The sequence below is a fragment of the Hyposmocoma kahamanoa genome, unplaced genomic scaffold, assembly GCF_003589595.1.
Source record: "Hyposmocoma kahamanoa isolate Upper Pololo Valley unplaced genomic scaffold, ASM358959v1 88, whole genome shotgun sequence".
NCBI classification, from domain to species: domain Eukaryota; kingdom Metazoa; phylum Arthropoda; class Insecta; order Lepidoptera; family Cosmopterigidae; genus Hyposmocoma; species Hyposmocoma kahamanoa.
Window position 1 is genome coordinate 8,093,520 of NW_020654466.1, and position 16,912 is coordinate 8,110,431.

Consider the following 16,912-nt stretch of genomic DNA (forward strand, 5'->3'; position numbering starts at 1 on the left):
TTTACTTATTGTAATATTAAGTTTATTGAATATCACTATGTTTTACTCATAGATATATTTCCTATATCTATGGTTTTACTAGCATGATATTAAATTATTTTTGAAAAATTACTTCACTAGTTTCTTATAATTATAAATACAAAGATCGAACACAAAGAACAATTCTTTCGATCCAGCTGAATTCAAGTTAGCGACCTCGCCATATCGTGGCTGACTCTCACAACTAAGCTACAGAACGAACCAGTAGACCTACGAATTTCTCTATGTGATTCTTACAGATCTTTGTTGTTTTGTTTTAACGACTTTTTTACCGTAGCGCAATCTGTGAGAAAACTATGTAAGTTTTCTTCCTTTGTTTATTGATTTGCTAACGTGTAGTAAATCAGTATAGAGTACTAAAAACCCGACCTTAAAGGTTCGTGGAATTACATCTATTTGCCAAGTATTATTAAAATCGGTTACCGGAAAGTGCGCGAAAACGGATTCATCACCTAGTTTGCCACCCTTGGCGGTGGAATATTAACTTCAAATTGTAATAGGACCATTACAGAGATACCCTCTTTCCAACAAAAAAAAGAATCAGAAATACTGGAGTTATCGCGTAACATATGTAGAAAAAAAGGATTTCTACTAATAAGAAAGAGCAATTTCTCAAAATATTTGCTAATTCTGAAAAAATATTTGTTAAAAGTAATAAAATATTGTCATTACAAAGATACTGCTTATCTTTTTCTAATATAATTTTACTCTTAAGTTTATTCTAACTTTGAGACAAATACGTTCACTTCAAGATTTTATTTCATTTCTAAACAATTAATTGGACATTACTTACATCAAGAAAATTTTACCTCTTACATCAAATTTAAATAATCTTAAATGTATTCAAAATTTCTTGGGTGTATTTTAAGAAAATATATTCTTAAACAAAAAAAGAAGTGGTTTTCTATTCAGATTAATATTCTAAATTCTAGAGTATATTCTTAAAGCAACATTTCGTTGCGTTTTCATAGTCAATGATGTCGTGACATGTCGCCGAAGGCGCACACGGTAACGATTACTTTTACTTGTGCTTGTAATCATAAACAGTCATTTATCCAAAGAAACAATACGTAGTATCTCTAGTTTGTTAGGGTGTTCTTTATAGTCATGTTTTAAGAAATTTAGTTACAGCATGAAATCAAATTACATTTGTAACAAGCACAACTATAACATGCAATTAGTTCCATCACGCCACTGCTAGATGGCATTAGTTGTACTCTGAAACGCGCTATCGTTTTGTTAACTTCAATTGTATAAAGTCATCTCATATACTTCGAATTGTTAGTGCTTTCTGCCGCTGTAGCATTTATACGACATTGATTGGTTCTCAAGTATGGTTTGGCACTGAACTGGTGTGCTTTCACGCCAGTGGAACGTACTGTTGGGTTGGGTCCATAACCCTACAAACTTACCCTTTTTGATATTAGAAAACATAAATCTTCAGTGAAATAATTAAGTACCTCTCAATTTTTCATTCTTTTTTTTCTCAAATCAAAATCGGACATTTCTAATAACAAACAAATATTTTGTTGAATCTAGAGTGGCTTTGTGACTTGAAGTAAATTAATTTGCTCTTGGATTAAATATTTCTGTCTTATAACAAAAATACACTTTTGAGACGTTTTTTTACTATTATCAAGTAATTATTCTCTAGCGTCTATAGGGAGAGGATCGTTTTGTTGGATTTAATAAATTTGTCTTCATATAAAGAATTTTATCTTTTTCTAAGTAATCTGTTTTTACCGTGATACATAAAAAAAGAAACATACAGACGAATTGAGAACCTCCTCGTTTTTTAAGTTGGTTAAAAATATCGAAGGAATTTTTTCTAAGTGTTCGATCTTTGTATTAATAATCATAACAAACTAGTGGAGTAATTTCACAAAAAAAATAATTGATATCATAGTGGTGAAACATCCTAACATTCAATAAAACACTTGAGTTATATTTTGTTTAGTGCTTTCTGACTGTATAAATTTTTTTTCATGTTTTTGTATTTTGTATTTTGATTTTTATTTCTTTCAATTTTGTTTGGTTTGTCTAAGTATTATGAATCTCATGCTTGTATCTATGTGTTGTGGCGTTGCAATAAATGTCTATTCTATTCTATATAATTCTATAAGTGTGGTATCAATAGCCAAAATGCGAATGTGCTATTTAACAAAAAAAAAACACACTTTCTAAAACAATACATCTTTCACAGTGCAACAAATACACTATTGAGAATCCTAAGATAGAGTACTATAACCCTAAATACATAAAGGATCCCGTGTATACAGTCATAAAAAATGCTGATGATGATGGTTACACTCTCACATTAGAAGGCGAAAATTTAGTGAAATTTGACGATAAAGTTTCTGTAAGTATTTTCGGAGATCTTTAAATTTGACTCGCATTCAGAAAGTGACGAAATGAAGATAGGAATGGACCTCCATAGTAAACACAAATGTATGATTTTTCAAATGATGCCAATTTTTTTTTTCTCTTTTATTGATCAATACAGAAGAAATACTTATTTACTAGTTACAAGCATCGCTCACAAAAGCCCCTCCGGCTTTATCCGCGACGAAGGAGTTCAGGCTAATTAAAAAACAACAAATAAAAGGACTGGTGTCCCATCGTGTTACACAAATACTAACTTAATTACAACAAGACAATGACAAGAAATGAACTTCACATTTCCGATAGAACTTGGTCGTGGCTAATAACCGGCCTATGGCTAAAGCAAGCCGCGAAGTTACTGTGTTCCATCGTGTTACACAAAAACTAACGTAATTACAACAAGACAATGACAAGAAAGTCCCTTCTCGTCGCTATCAAGAAGAATGTAATGGCGGAGGGTAGCGAAATGGAACTATGATGCTCTGCAGGCCGATAGTTAGGACTCCAAATAGCTGGTTGGTAACATGCTGCCTCGGCCGGTTGGCGGCCGCATAGGCTGAATATAAATAAATAAATAAATAAATAAATAAATAAAATAAAAAAAAAATAGAAGAATCAAGTCATAGTTACCCCTTGGTTCGAGCGTTTCCAAGGACTCCAACCTGGTTTCCCATCAACTTACTATTTTGGATGTGCGCAGGATGACTTCCAGTGCCTTGTCTTCTATCACTACCTTCACTCCACCCCTGAAATGAAAATGTCAACAAAAATGAGGAAAGCTAACCAACGGAGACACGTCCTTCACATTAGTCTATTTGAAATTGAAAAAATCAATAACTATAGCGCGAACTTTTCCAACAAAAGCTAAAAGAGAATGGACATATTTAATAGAGGAACGATAAAAACTGTTGAATTATGATAACAACGTTCTTATAACCCACTGGCCACAAACGATGTCAAAAGACGATTGAAGTCATTCTTTTTTCAAATTAAACGTTCTGTTATATTCAATTTTGGTGGCCAGTGGTGTTTATTATTCAATTTTTTTTCCTTTCCTCTAAATATATCTACCAGATATAGGTAAACTGAAAACTTTATTAAGGAATTTTGTTTGTTTTTTTAGGTGGTTATTACACTGTCGAGGAAAGTCGGCGACCATTACGAACCAACGGGATTATCGCTGAAATTTAAGCTATGCCAATTTTTTCAAGAACCTCTTGGAAAACTGCTTGTACAACAACTGCCTTCTTTAAAATGCCCTTTTCCAGCCGTAAGTATCCTTGTTCTAATATTTCTTAATCACCATTAAATATTTACAAAATATAACGAGGTGCGCGGAACCAATTAAATAGGTACAATTCGTCCTGATGTGTGTACGTATTTATTCTTTGTTGACTTCGGATACAACGAATATTTGAGTACCAACATCAAAATTTATGGACACGTACTTTAGGGTGCTAATTGTTAATAATTATTATCTTTTGATTCCTTTTTTACGTAACGATTTAAATGTAACGTACACTAATAAAATTGAAATAAAAAATACGTTATTGGACATAAAATATAATACAGAAAAAATAAAATGCAAATAGAATAGAATAAGTTTTATTGCACACAAAATAAAACAGTGACAATACAAAGACACTGAAAGGTAAAATCGGTGGCCCTATCGCTAGACAGCGATCTAGCGACAAGAATAGCGAAATTAACAATCACTTGTTAAATATTTCGGTCTATCACAACTCACAAATTCTCATACTCACTCACATTCTGCTATAACCCATAACAGTACAAAAAAAAAACAAAAATCTTATTAAACACACACTACTTCTCAGTAAACCCATGGTAACAAAAATAGTACCGTTTATAATTCCAAAGTAATCAAGAACACAACACATAATTCAGAAATTATTAGAAATGTGCGCCCTGCATAGCAGAGATTTAAAAATCGTTGAACTTAGTATGTCTATTAACCAAGAATATATTATTATTTCAAAAAGTGTGAAATTATGATTGAAAATAACTAATTTAAGGGCGCTGCAACAGCAAAAGCAGTAGGTAAGTAACAGATTTTAGTCCGTAGGCACCTGAGTCCATTTTTGTGAAGTATGCCTGACTGCAATTCGGTCCTGACCTATGGTCGGCGTCCATGGGTATTTATAGCCTCCTTCCCACGCAGAAAAAAAAAACAAGAATAAGAGTGTGAACGTTAAAAAAATGTATTAATAGTATCAAAAGTGATTATTTATAAGTACCTACGGCATAGTCAAAGATGCCAAATAGATTCTTTTCTACATACATATTCTCGTTTTTTCAATTTCGAATAATGTCGCACCCTCTATTAAGAACAATAATATCCAGTAATAATCTCATTCTTTTTAATTTTTTTTTGCATGAGTGTTACACGATAACTCCGGAATTTGGGAACCGATTTTGATCATTCTTTTTATTGGAAAGAGGGTATCCCAGAAGTGGTCCCAATGAAATTTGAAGAAAATATTTCACTTTTGAGGGTAGCAAACTAGGGGATGAATCCGGTTTGGTGGAAACTGGGGGATTAATGACTTTTAAGGTCGGTTTTTTTAGTACTCTGTACTGAGATAAATAATCTCAGTACAGAGTATTAACGTACCTCAAAAGTACATGAAATTACATCTATTTGCCAAATTTTTTTGAAATCTGTTACCGGAAAGTGCGCAAACCCGGATTCATCCCCTAGTTCGCCACTATACGAAACTTGACACAGGAGATAATAAAAAACGGTTCTCACTACTCAAAGTATATTGAGAGAGAAAAATGCCTTGAATTAGAGAATAGCAAAATTAACCATTAAAATAATCGCTCCTTATAATAAAATTTAGGCGCTATTTTCAAAAATGAACCTTCATGCGTGAACAGCCACTCTTAGAGGTGGATGATTTTCTTCAAAATTAAATGGGACCACTATGGAGGTACCCTCTTCCCAACGAAAAAATCAGGAAAATCGGTGTACAAATACCGGAGTTATCGCGTAACATAGGTACATACAAAAAAAACATACAGTCGAATTGAAAACCTCCTCCTTCTTTAAGTCGGTTAAAAACAGCCGCTTGCCAAAACCGTTTATCGTGACATAAGTGTCAGGCGTGACAAAACCACGGTGATTTGCCACTGTGATTTTTTTGTAACTGGAACGATAATCACGGCGATAAACATGCAACGGTTTTCCCCAAGGCTACTCCACTATCTCTATCTCCTCACACTTCGTGGAGTAATACAACCGCAACAGGTGCAGCAGTGTCGCAGCAGAAAGTTCTGTGCCACACAGGTTAAGGCTGATTGGCTTCTTTTTTCTCTTCTCCACCTTTGTGAAACCGTTCTCGTCGCACCTTTGACGTATAATCACATCTCACGTGGCTTTGTAATACCAAGGTTAATTATTGAAAACACAATAAATAAGTCATGATGAGTTATAAGGAAGTACACTAATATAAAATCTATCTATTTTCAGCAAAAACACACTTTCACAATGAAATCATTGCCGCTCGGTCAGTTACCGTTTATAAACAAACTCGATTCTTCGTGGAAGAACGGTATAAGACTCGATACGCGCTTGGATGCGGATACCAAAGAAATCATTATTAGCGGCACTACTGAAATCAACATTATTTAAAAGAATAAAATTAATCATTTTTTCGTACAATCAAGAGCACCTCAAGCTTGACACTTTGGATTTTGGACCGTTCTTATTGCAAGCGGCGCGGCGTAGAGTTAAATTTAAACATTTAGTGTCAAGCTTGACGTGCATCTTGGGGAAAGGTTACTATCATTCGATCACTTAACTTCGTGTTCTAATATCATGAAAAAATAAATGTTAGAAATTAAACCAGATATTTAATTTATACTTTTAGACACATTTATTGTTTGCAAAAAGCAATCTTTTTCTAATAAAAATATTTTATGATGATTTTGGTTGCCTTATTTGGACTACAGTTGCCTTGGTTGGACTTTGTGAATTTTTAGAATGAGGAGAATAAAATAGCAATTCATTCTTTGTCGGTAATTTTGTTACGCAAGCGAAAAATAGATAAAGCTTTTATGTACTTTTGATTAGAAGATTTAAAACCAACGTATTAAAAACGATATTTATATCACTTTTTTGTTCTTGTGCTTATTGTATTTCATCGGCCAAAAAAACGCCCATAGACGTCACTTCTTGTCACGTATTGAGGCTGGCCTTCCGGGGATACATTGTGGACGCCACCGATGCTTTTGGACGGTTTTACAAACTTGTAATGTGACCAGTTTTTAAAATATTTATGCGGTCCAATAAAAGCGCTGGTCCAATGGTTGCAAATTTACTCCTACTTTTTAACACACTTCAGCATCAGCATTGCGCGGCAGCATTGAAAGTGCTGACAAAAATCCACACGTTCAAATGTGTGGTTTAGTATAGTAACGCACACACACGTACAGCCATTAGTGGTGGTTTATCACCCATTACTTAATTATATATATTATATGAATATATCGATGTTCTTCGGGATATATCACGGAAAGTGTGCGATGGAATTGCACGATTCAATTTCGCCTTAACCTTTCCATAATCGGGGAACTAGACGTAGGTTGGGTTTCCACCTATATGTTGTTGATATTCCAAAGATTCGCACGAAGCGTTACGTTTCCATATTATTTATATGGCGAACGGCTATGTAGTAGAATTCCGTGCCTGCGAGAGTGAATAGGCATTATTTGGGTATGTGTGGTCCATAGTCGACCTCGTCGTAATTTTCCATCAGGTAAGTTGGAAATCAAATCTTTAATAAAAAAAAACCATATTTAAACCATAATTAAAAACCAATTTTATTATAAACATATGTTTATGCTTACATACAATGTACCGAGGTTAAAAAACTTTCTTTTGTAGAAATCTATCTCAATCATTGTTGGTATGTAACACGATTTTTGTTTCTGGGTCTATCTCAAAGTCATTTTTTAATCGGTTCTAACCACATGTCTATGGTTCTAACATAAAAACATGAAAAAACTTTATTTCCCTGCTAAAATTTTCCTTTAGTGATCAGTACCTCTACGGTGAGATTACATTGACAGTTTTTTTTTTATAATACCAAGTGAAGGGATGAACAATTCGTGCGCCTGGTGGTAAGCGCGACGCCTATCCCTAACAGTTGCAGTGCCATTCAGAGCTTTATTTTATGTGCACTACCACAGCGACCATCACCCTGATACATAAAATGACAAGTCCCATGTGCCTGTAATTTCACCAGCACCCTTAACCTTCTAAACCGGAACGCAGTAATGCTCACATTACTGCTTGTGGGCAGAAATAGGTAAGGTGGCAGTACTTCCCTGGACGAACTGTTTCACAAGGAACTCTACTGCAAATAAAAAGTTATCGCTAGAGATCGTGTAAAATGTTTGTTGTTTCTTCAAAACGTTATAATCATACAAAATGTTATTTTTTCTTGTGACCCCTAGAGGCGATGTATGATTTGCCACACAAAATTGTAAAGTAATTCACATAGTCACAGTAAACTCGTAGTAGAGGCACAGGTCAACAAAAAGTTAAATTTTCAAGAATAATAATAATAATAATGTATTGTGCGTGTGTATGTAATGTATATGTATTTTTATGTAAAATTACTCCGCTATTTTGTTATAATTATTAATGAAAAGATCGAATACTCAGAAAAAATTCCTTCGATCCGGCCGGATTCGAACCGACGTCTCTAGCATACCGTGGCAGACGCTATACCAACTAAGCTACGGAACGAACCAGCAGACCTCACGAATTTCTCTATGTGCTTGTTGTCGTGTCTTTGTATTTGGTTTTTCAACGACTTTTTAGCCATAGCGCCATCTATGAGAAATCAATGATATTTCGTCACCCAGTTAGATAAATTTACAGCCCTGGCTAGAGGTGGCGCTATTCATTGTATTTAAAATTTTTATTGAATTGATATTCACAGATATACAACATAGATAAAACAGTTACATTATTATAAAACAATTCCTAACTTAATGATGTTGAATATAAATATATTACGTACACTTACCCGAAAATGAATTACAGATACGTATTCATAGGTACATGATAAGGCTGTAGTGACTATAAACTTATTAAAATTGGCACATGATTTAGATAACTAGTGATTATAAAATTAGTAAACTTTAACTGCCTCCGTGGCCGAACGGTTACCATGCCGGACTGCCACGGAGAGGTCCCAGGTTCGATTCCCGGGCCGGGAGAAATAGTTGTATGGCCTACAATTATTTCTCTCGTGAGTTTGGGTGTAATTTGTGGTTGTCTATGTGTGTGTCCATGGCACCCGCGACACAGGGTATTCCCTAGTGCGGGGCTATGTTGAGTGTGTGCGTTATTTATTTTATTTTATTTTTTTTATAGTAAAGGAATCAAAATTAGACACGATTGAATTTTAACCAGCTATGTACGCTGGCGCGATGGAGCAGGGAGTGACGGTGGAACGAAACAAAATCAGAATGCGAGGCAAAAGAGCTATAGAACAATTCAAAATTTAAATTTAAATACGAGTGGCCAGGAACCGGATGACGATGTAAGGAGGTCACACCGTCACATGTCTTACGAGTGAGCAGTAGAATTTATTCAGTATAGCGATTTCAAATGCAATTTGCTTACCAATGAAATAAAGATTATTTGTCTTTGAACTTGAATTACAGGTATTATGGGTACTAATTTCGTATCACACAGTGTAATTAAATAATTTTGTAATATCCGTTTTCTATTTATTATGTAGGTATATGACACAATCTGAAAGTATAAATATTTACCTGTATCTATTATCTTTCATAATGGAGTCACGTTGTACCTATTATTATAATTATATTCGTTGATAGAACATAATAACACCATTTTCCTGTCACCAAACAATATAACTATAAAGTTGAAAACTGTATTGTAATTTGGCATTGTACTATAAAAGTGTAATTATTTTGGTTACAGTGATATTATTTTTGAAACTTCAAAAGCGAGAAGTGCTAAAATGAAAACTGTTTTGATTTATATTTGCTTTGCTGCTACACTAGCCATAGCTAAGGTAAGCTTACTAAATTAAACTTACTTACTTTATTTTCGTCTTTCCGTTTTTTTCTGAAATTTCATTTAGCTTTGCTTTTTGTTAATGAACTTACTAAGCTTTCAAATACAATAAACTTACTTCTAAGGATAGAAGAAGCTGACATGCGTTAGTAAAGCTCCTTGTGAAAGAGTTCGTCCAGGTCTTTGCAATTTAAAGCTCTGAGTGGCACTGCAACTATTATGGACAGGCGACTCGCTTACCATCAGACGCACGACTTGTTCGTCCCTTCAATTGATATTATATAAAAAAAGACAGTCAGTAGTAATTCAAATCAGAGAATGAGCGTAAATTAAATAGTAATTTACCAGTCGTTTCCTTATGAGCACGCGACCGCAATGTGAAAAACGGTCCAAATCGTTTGTGCTTCGAATTTCTTCTTCTGCACCGTGGCTGCACCAGGCCTTCAACCCGCGCGGTCCTTGTTTGACAAGTTTCTCTATCGAGTTCTTAGGTTTTCGCGATTGTTACACATAGGAAATGAAACTATTTTTCCATATTTAAATCGTAACCATGGGAAAGGGCCAGAAACGTAGGTTTGTTTGAAAACAACAAATATGTAATCCGGAAAAATAGTTTCACTTCCTATGTGTAACCTAAAAACTCGATATGTACACCAGTACGGACTGGACGTTGCAAATAAAATCCGGCGGTTCGAAGACCTCAAGAACAAACGTGCGCACTCAGTCAACCGTGACCATGGGACCTGTAAAGGGACCGTAACGTTGGTTTGTTTGAAAAAAACAAATATGCGAGATTTAAATCTGGAAAAATAGTTTCATTTCCTAAGTTTCTCTATATTGGACACATCTGCCATATGCTATTCCTTCGATATGTCGCTTTCTAAGTCAATCCTAAGGTTTTATTGGAGTCAAATGTTATTTGTATCGGTTATTTTTTTATTCTATACATGAAGTGAATTAGGCATAATAATGTAATTCTATGACTCTACCAGAGCCACATCGACATTTGAGTACCAGTAGAGCTTCTTGTGAAGTACTGCCTTACCTATTTCTGCCGCCAAACAGTAATGTGAGCATTACTGCGTTCCTGTTTTGAAGGATAACGGTGCTGGTGAAATTACAGGCACATGGAACTTGTCAACTTTCCCTCTTTACATTTTTTTGATTTAACTTCTTAACGTTCAGTAAGAAGTAGGAAGGGAAGTATTCCTACCTAAGTTTTCTATACGTAGAAATACAGTTGCTATACTATACGTTACTTTTTTATTCTATGACTATACTGTGACCTTGCTGTGGCATATTATATGAGATGTGTGAGAAAGAGAATTAGAGACATGTCACAGTTTAAATTGTAATAGTGTATATGTAAGTGATATCGATAGTCACAATGTGAACGCGTTACCTAACGCTGTAATTAAATTACAATACATCTTTCACAGTGCAACTACTACACTATAGAGAATCCTACGATATCGTACTACAACCCTAAATACATGAAGGACCCCGTGTATACAGTCACAAAGAATGCTGATGACGAAACTTACACTATCCATATGGAAGGCGAAAATTTGATAAAATTTGACGATAAAATAACTGTAAGTATTTTGGAAATCTTTAAATTTGAAAGAATAAACTAGTTTAATACAACTAATAATTTGCATTCTGAGAGTGAAATAAAGCTCTTAAAGTAATGCACCTCCGTAGTCATCGAGTATATCTATAACCAGAAATAGAGACGACATAAGGGCCATCCATCCCCTGGCAACTCATCAGGTAAATGGGCCTTATATCACTTTTAAATATCAAGTCTCGTTTGCGCTGAAATCACAAATTAGAAAGCTGAAATAGTACAGCGCCAACAACAACAATTGACGACACCCGTCAATTGTTTCGAATTTGGGCTGGCCCAGTTGTTACCGTAATGATATAGCAAGAATACTTTCCAAACAAATTAAATGACCTTTCGTCTCTGTTTCTGGTTATATACTCGATGTCTGTAGTATACACAAATGTATGAATTAAAAAATTCCAAAATACGATGATGAAATGATGCCAAATAGACCTCGGTGGTGGCTAATAACCACCTGGCACTGATACAGTTAATCTCGAAGGTCCCTTCTGTTGCACTGGGAACCTAGTTCTAGGAAGCACAGTGCTCTGATATTTGGGACCAAAATAGCTGGTTGGTGAAAGGAGGAAAAATTAATCCATCGCGCTTGTTGATAACCGGATGAAAGGATCCAGGATGATTACTATGGGCAAACTTCCAATACAGTATCTCGTACCACTGCCTTCACTCTCCCCATTCACTCCTCTTGAAATAAAACAGTCAACAAAAATGAGAAAAACTAAACAATTGATGCACGTGCTTTCATATCCCGATGTCAAAAAAAGAGGTTCTGAATTAGATTGTATTTTTTTGTGTATGTTACGTGATTACTCCGTCAATTTTGTGTACCGACTTCGATTCTTATTTTGTTGGCAAAGGGTACCTCAGTAGTCGTCTCATTCTAATTCGAAGAAAATTTCCAACTCTAAGGGTGACAAATTTGGAGATGAATCCAGCATAATTGGATTTCACCTACTTTCCTTTAATCGATTTCAATAAGACTTGGCAAATCGATAGAAGATTCCACAAACTTTTGAGGTTGGCTTTTGTTTATAAAAAAACTTAGCATTACACATTTTAAAAACTAAGAACTACATTAGTGCGATAGTTCCAAGAAAAAACCAAAAAGAAAATTCGAACGCAAAGAAAAATATTCTAGAAAAATATACATACTAGAATCATTGACTTACAAATAAATGGACGACGGGTCTAATACAAAAACCACGAAAAAAATGTCCCAAGTCAACCTATTTAAACGTAGTGACATGTAAAGGAATATGAAAAAGCTAAAACGTTGAATTCAAATTGTAATGTCATCGCAGTACTGTCTAATTTTGCTTGCTTCGCTGTCAGAAGAAACAAACGAAGACTAAAGCGTGAATGACGCTCTGTATACGATTTTAACGCCCTATAAGTTCGGACACTTTTTAGCGCGGACCCGACGTCCATATAATTGTAAGTCAATGACTAGAATGTATATTTTTCGTTACAACATTTAAATTAACTACTGAGAACATATATACCAGAAACACAGAACGTTGCATCAAAATGAGAAGACGATTGAAGTTATTTTTATTTTAAAATTAAACGCTCGTGTATATATGACCAGTTAACACGAACATTGTTCCCCCCCCCGCTCAGTATTTCCACCCATAAGACGGCTGCTTTCTGTGGCTGCTTCAAATACAACGCGTCCAAAATATGGAATGACATACCACCGCCCGTAAGAAATCTTACATCAATTCACTCTTTTAACTTCGCACTTAAAAAAAACTTTCTACAGAATATTTTAACGCGTGTCTGATACAAATATCAAAGTTCACAAATTACCCTTAATCTCTTTTACACTACCTGCCTACAAAATATTATCCCGGCCATAAATACTGTTTCATAGTTATATATAAATCACACATACATTCCACTTATTTTTTTAAATACCTACACACAAACACACACCTTTAAGGAAAACACCCATTCATTTACAATTATTATACAACCACACAACTTACTCACACATTTACATCTTTCTTTTTTTTTCTTTCCAGTTACCTTGTCCACGTTTTATAGCTTATATAATAACTTTTTCACTAAAAAAATTAATATTATAACTACATACCTTGCATTCTAACTCCGTGTTGATTCTTTATTCTGAGTTACTTCTTTTTACCGGCTCACCTTAGGACCTGGCAGAATCATCAGCGTCGTAGTTCGACTGAACTGCGGCATAATGCTGAGTCGGGCCCTTTTTGCTGACACAGTACACTCAACTCTACACCTGATACAATATAACACTCCAGACCATACCCGCAAACCTAGACTAGCCTTTTTCTTTATGATTACCATTGTACCTATGTCATAAGCTTGTTTGTAATGTACTGTGATTCAGCAAATAAACGAGTAATTTATCTATCTATTGTTATCATAATTCAACCTTTTTTAAGCGCTCCTCTAAATATGTTCATGAGGTATTGAAAACTATAAGAAGAATTAATTATCTTGTCTTTTTAGTTGACTCTGACACTGCTTACAAAAGTCGACGACCAATACCAACCGACGGGATTATCAAAGACATTCAAGCTATGCAAATTTTTTGAAGATCCTTTTGGAAAACTCCTTTTACAACAATTACCTTCTATGAAATGTCCTTTTCCGGCTGTAAGTATCAATTATTCATGTCCACCTTTAAATATTTACAAAATATAACAAAGTTCAACTGGTCTTTATAGTACATTTTATAAAGACGTCAAAACAGAACTAAGTAGCTACAATATGTCGTGATTTGTGTAGCTATTGTTCTTTGTTGACTTCGGATACAACGAATATTTGATCCACAACATTAAAAATATATGGACGAGTATAACACGTTTCGGAATACACAGAGAAATGAAAACAAAATTTGCAGCTCTTGATTCATGTGTCAACGATGATTGCCTGTGCTTGGAACATAATCGATGATAAAAACATTACGTGTACTACACTAATGAAGAAAATAAGCAGGTTTATATTATTGTGATAATACACAGGGAAGGTACAGTGAAAGCTTAAATACTAGGAAGTAAAATTAGGATTTTTAAATTATATGAATAAAATTGGATCTCCCTTTGAATGCCTATGCTAATGCGTTGGGCAAAGTAGCAGCGGCCCAACAAACAAATACAGACAACAATGTATTCAAAATCTATAGTATATAAATATAAATCCTTTATAAATCTATAGATAATACAAGTTCCCTTTTTGTCTTTTTATATAATATTTTTAAATATAGTTTACTTCATATAAAACGTCGTATCACGTTAAGAAAATACAAATTAATTATAGTGACACATGTGTCAAATGGGTCTATCATAATTTAGTCACTCCCAGTTATAACCCTTAGAGTCTATGCACACAGCGTATTCTTTTATAATGCGTTTCAAACGAGATTCAGGCCACAAATTCCCAACGGTAGTGCGTTTAGCGGGCGTTCATGGTTTTTCCGTACATTGTGTTTTGTGTTGGATATATCCAACACAAGACACTCGTTTGCGCGAAATATACGCGCAAACATTGAACGCCCCGCTCAACGCGCCACCCACCGTTCCAAATTTGCGGCCTCAATCGCAACCACTCGCCTTACGCTTACACTTATTTATGTATAATAAATAAAACACAATTACAATTAAATATCGGTAACCTTTAGTGGTCTACTCTTGGGTTTCGCTATCAACACAAACGTTGCAAGCTTTCTTTAACATAAAAGTCTATGCGCTTAAACGTTTTCTAAACGGTTTTGCTAGCTTCAAATTAAAAAGCGTTTAAATAAGCACGCTTTTTTAAAAAAAAGCATAACTATTAAACGTTTAAAAAAATAAGCAGTTTTTACTATCTCTACTAACTATTATTATTATAATTCTAAAATGTTTAAGAACACACAACCACACACCCTTTGTGTAATAAGGCCACAACAAAAAGACAACTTTCAGGACAGAGGTTTAAAAATTCTGTGAATGAAATTGGTCGAAAACTTTGTTGGTGATGTGAGCATTACTGCTTTCCGGTTTGGTAAGGGTGTTGGTGAAATTACGGGTACATGGGACTTGTCAACTTATGTCTCAGGGTGACGAGCGCAGTGGCAGTGAAGATCTTTGCGATTAAAAGCTCTAAGTGGCACTGCAACTGTTATGGATAGGTGTGTCGCTTACCACCAGGCGCACGACTTGTTCGTCCAGTCACTATTGGTGTTATAAATTTATAAAAATAATAATTGTTAAGCTACAATACAAATTACGTATTTGTGGAATTTTATACGTAACTTGTTTCATGTGATATTGATTTTATTGAATATCATGAATATTATTTTGTGAAATTACTCCACTACTTTGTTCTAATTTATCATTGGTAGATCAATGCTACTAATACAAAGATTCTCGCGATCTGATAGGACTCAAGCCTGTGTATGTATATCCAATTAGGACCATTTATTACGTATTAACAATTATAACAAACTAGTGAAGTAATTTCACAAAGAAATATGAAGGGTTGTAAAACGCCAATAGAGAGCAATAATAATAGATTACTCGGTCCACGTGAATTTATTGTATAAAGAAAGAAAGGAAAAGAAAGGAAAAGGCCTGAAAGGGCCGTGTTTTTTGCAAATATTAATTAGGTTACTTGATTTTAAAGATAGGTTACGTGATTTGAATCGGAAACTGGTAAACGGATCAAAATTAGTGGTGAGGATGAGCAAGAGTGCTCGCTTCAGACATTAAGTAGAGATTGACGAACTAAATGAAACAAAGTGATAATGACGAGGCGAAGGAATTGAATAACGATTCAAAATTTGAAAATAAGCGGCCAGGAACCAGAGTAAAGGTAATAAAAAGGCGGGATGGCGATGGAGGAGGTCGCAACGTCACAATACCCGGGGGACCGGGTAAAATCATTGTAGTAAAGCATCATGATATTAAATAAAATCAATATTGAAATTAGTACGGCGACTTCTCACGTCAGATTATGGTAAGTGCAAAGGTGTCGACAGAGTGAAAAGCTTCATTAAGTCTCTCACAGGTCTCGCTTACTGCGATAAAAGCCAAAAAAAACAATACAAAATATTTGTTTCATGTAGTTCGTATTATTATCAGACGTAAAGCACGTGTGATCAGAAGTGGCTTTATTATACCAGTGGTATGAATTATTGAGAACACTGCAGACAAGCCATGATGAGTAAATTATAAGGCATTTATCTATGTTTCAGCAAAAACATACCTTCACGTTCAAGTCATTGGCGCTCAACCAGATTCCGTTCGCAAAAAATCTAGATTCTTCGTGGAAGACCGGCGTAAGAATCGAAATGCGCATGGATACGGACTCCAAAGAATCAATTATTAAAAGTTCTTCTGATATCAAACTTAAGTAAAATAATAAAATTAGCACTTTTGTTAATTGCAGTTAGGATTGCAACTCACTTTTCAACACGCTTCAGCACTGCGTTACGGCGCATCGGGTTTGTTGAAAAACCTCACTACAAAATATGCCTTACTAAATACATTTATTTGAACGTGGTGTTAGTAGTTCTTCGATTAAGTATATGTAAACACGTAATGTATATATTTATATACTTACTTTCTATGTAAGTACTTTACATATTAATATACTGTCACTGAAATACACAACACGTGTTTTATTACTTACTACAGCTTTATAGCATGAAAGATTATTTATTTAATTTTATATTTTAGGAAAATTCACAGTCCAATTATACGATTATAGTTATATTTAAATATAAGTAATCAAATGCCATTTACGAATTTCCACCTTTAGCAAAC

General features: G+C 34.5%; 1 protein-coding gene across 1 annotated transcript; it reads left to right on the plus strand.

The window, feature by feature from the left end:
* The first annotated feature begins 9,443 nt into the window (after positions 1-9,443).
* Positions 9,444-16,597, plus strand: LOC113235905. Its single transcript, XM_026471829.1, has 4 exons — positions 9,444-9,497; positions 10,939-11,094; positions 13,617-13,763; positions 16,342-16,597. The coding sequence occupies exons 1-4, from the start codon at positions 9,444-9,446 to the stop codon at positions 16,501-16,503; spliced, it is 519 nt and encodes a 172-aa protein (XP_026327614.1). The 3' UTR covers positions 16,504-16,597.
* The last annotated feature ends 315 nt before the right edge of the window (positions 16,598-16,912 follow it).

Excerpts from the sequence above, each read along its gene's own strand:
- LOC113235905 (XM_026471829.1), top strand. The coding sequence starts at position 9,444 with ATGAAAACTGTTTTGATTTATATTTGCTTTGCTGCTACACTAGCCATA. Across the intron at positions 9,498-10,938 it reads CTACACTAGCCATAGCTAAG|TGCAACTACTACACTATAGA; the intron begins GTAAGCTTACTA and ends CATCTTTCACAG. Across the intron at positions 11,095-13,616 it reads AATTTGACGATAAAATAACT|TTGACTCTGACACTGCTTAC; the intron begins GTAAGTATTTTG and ends TTGTCTTTTTAG.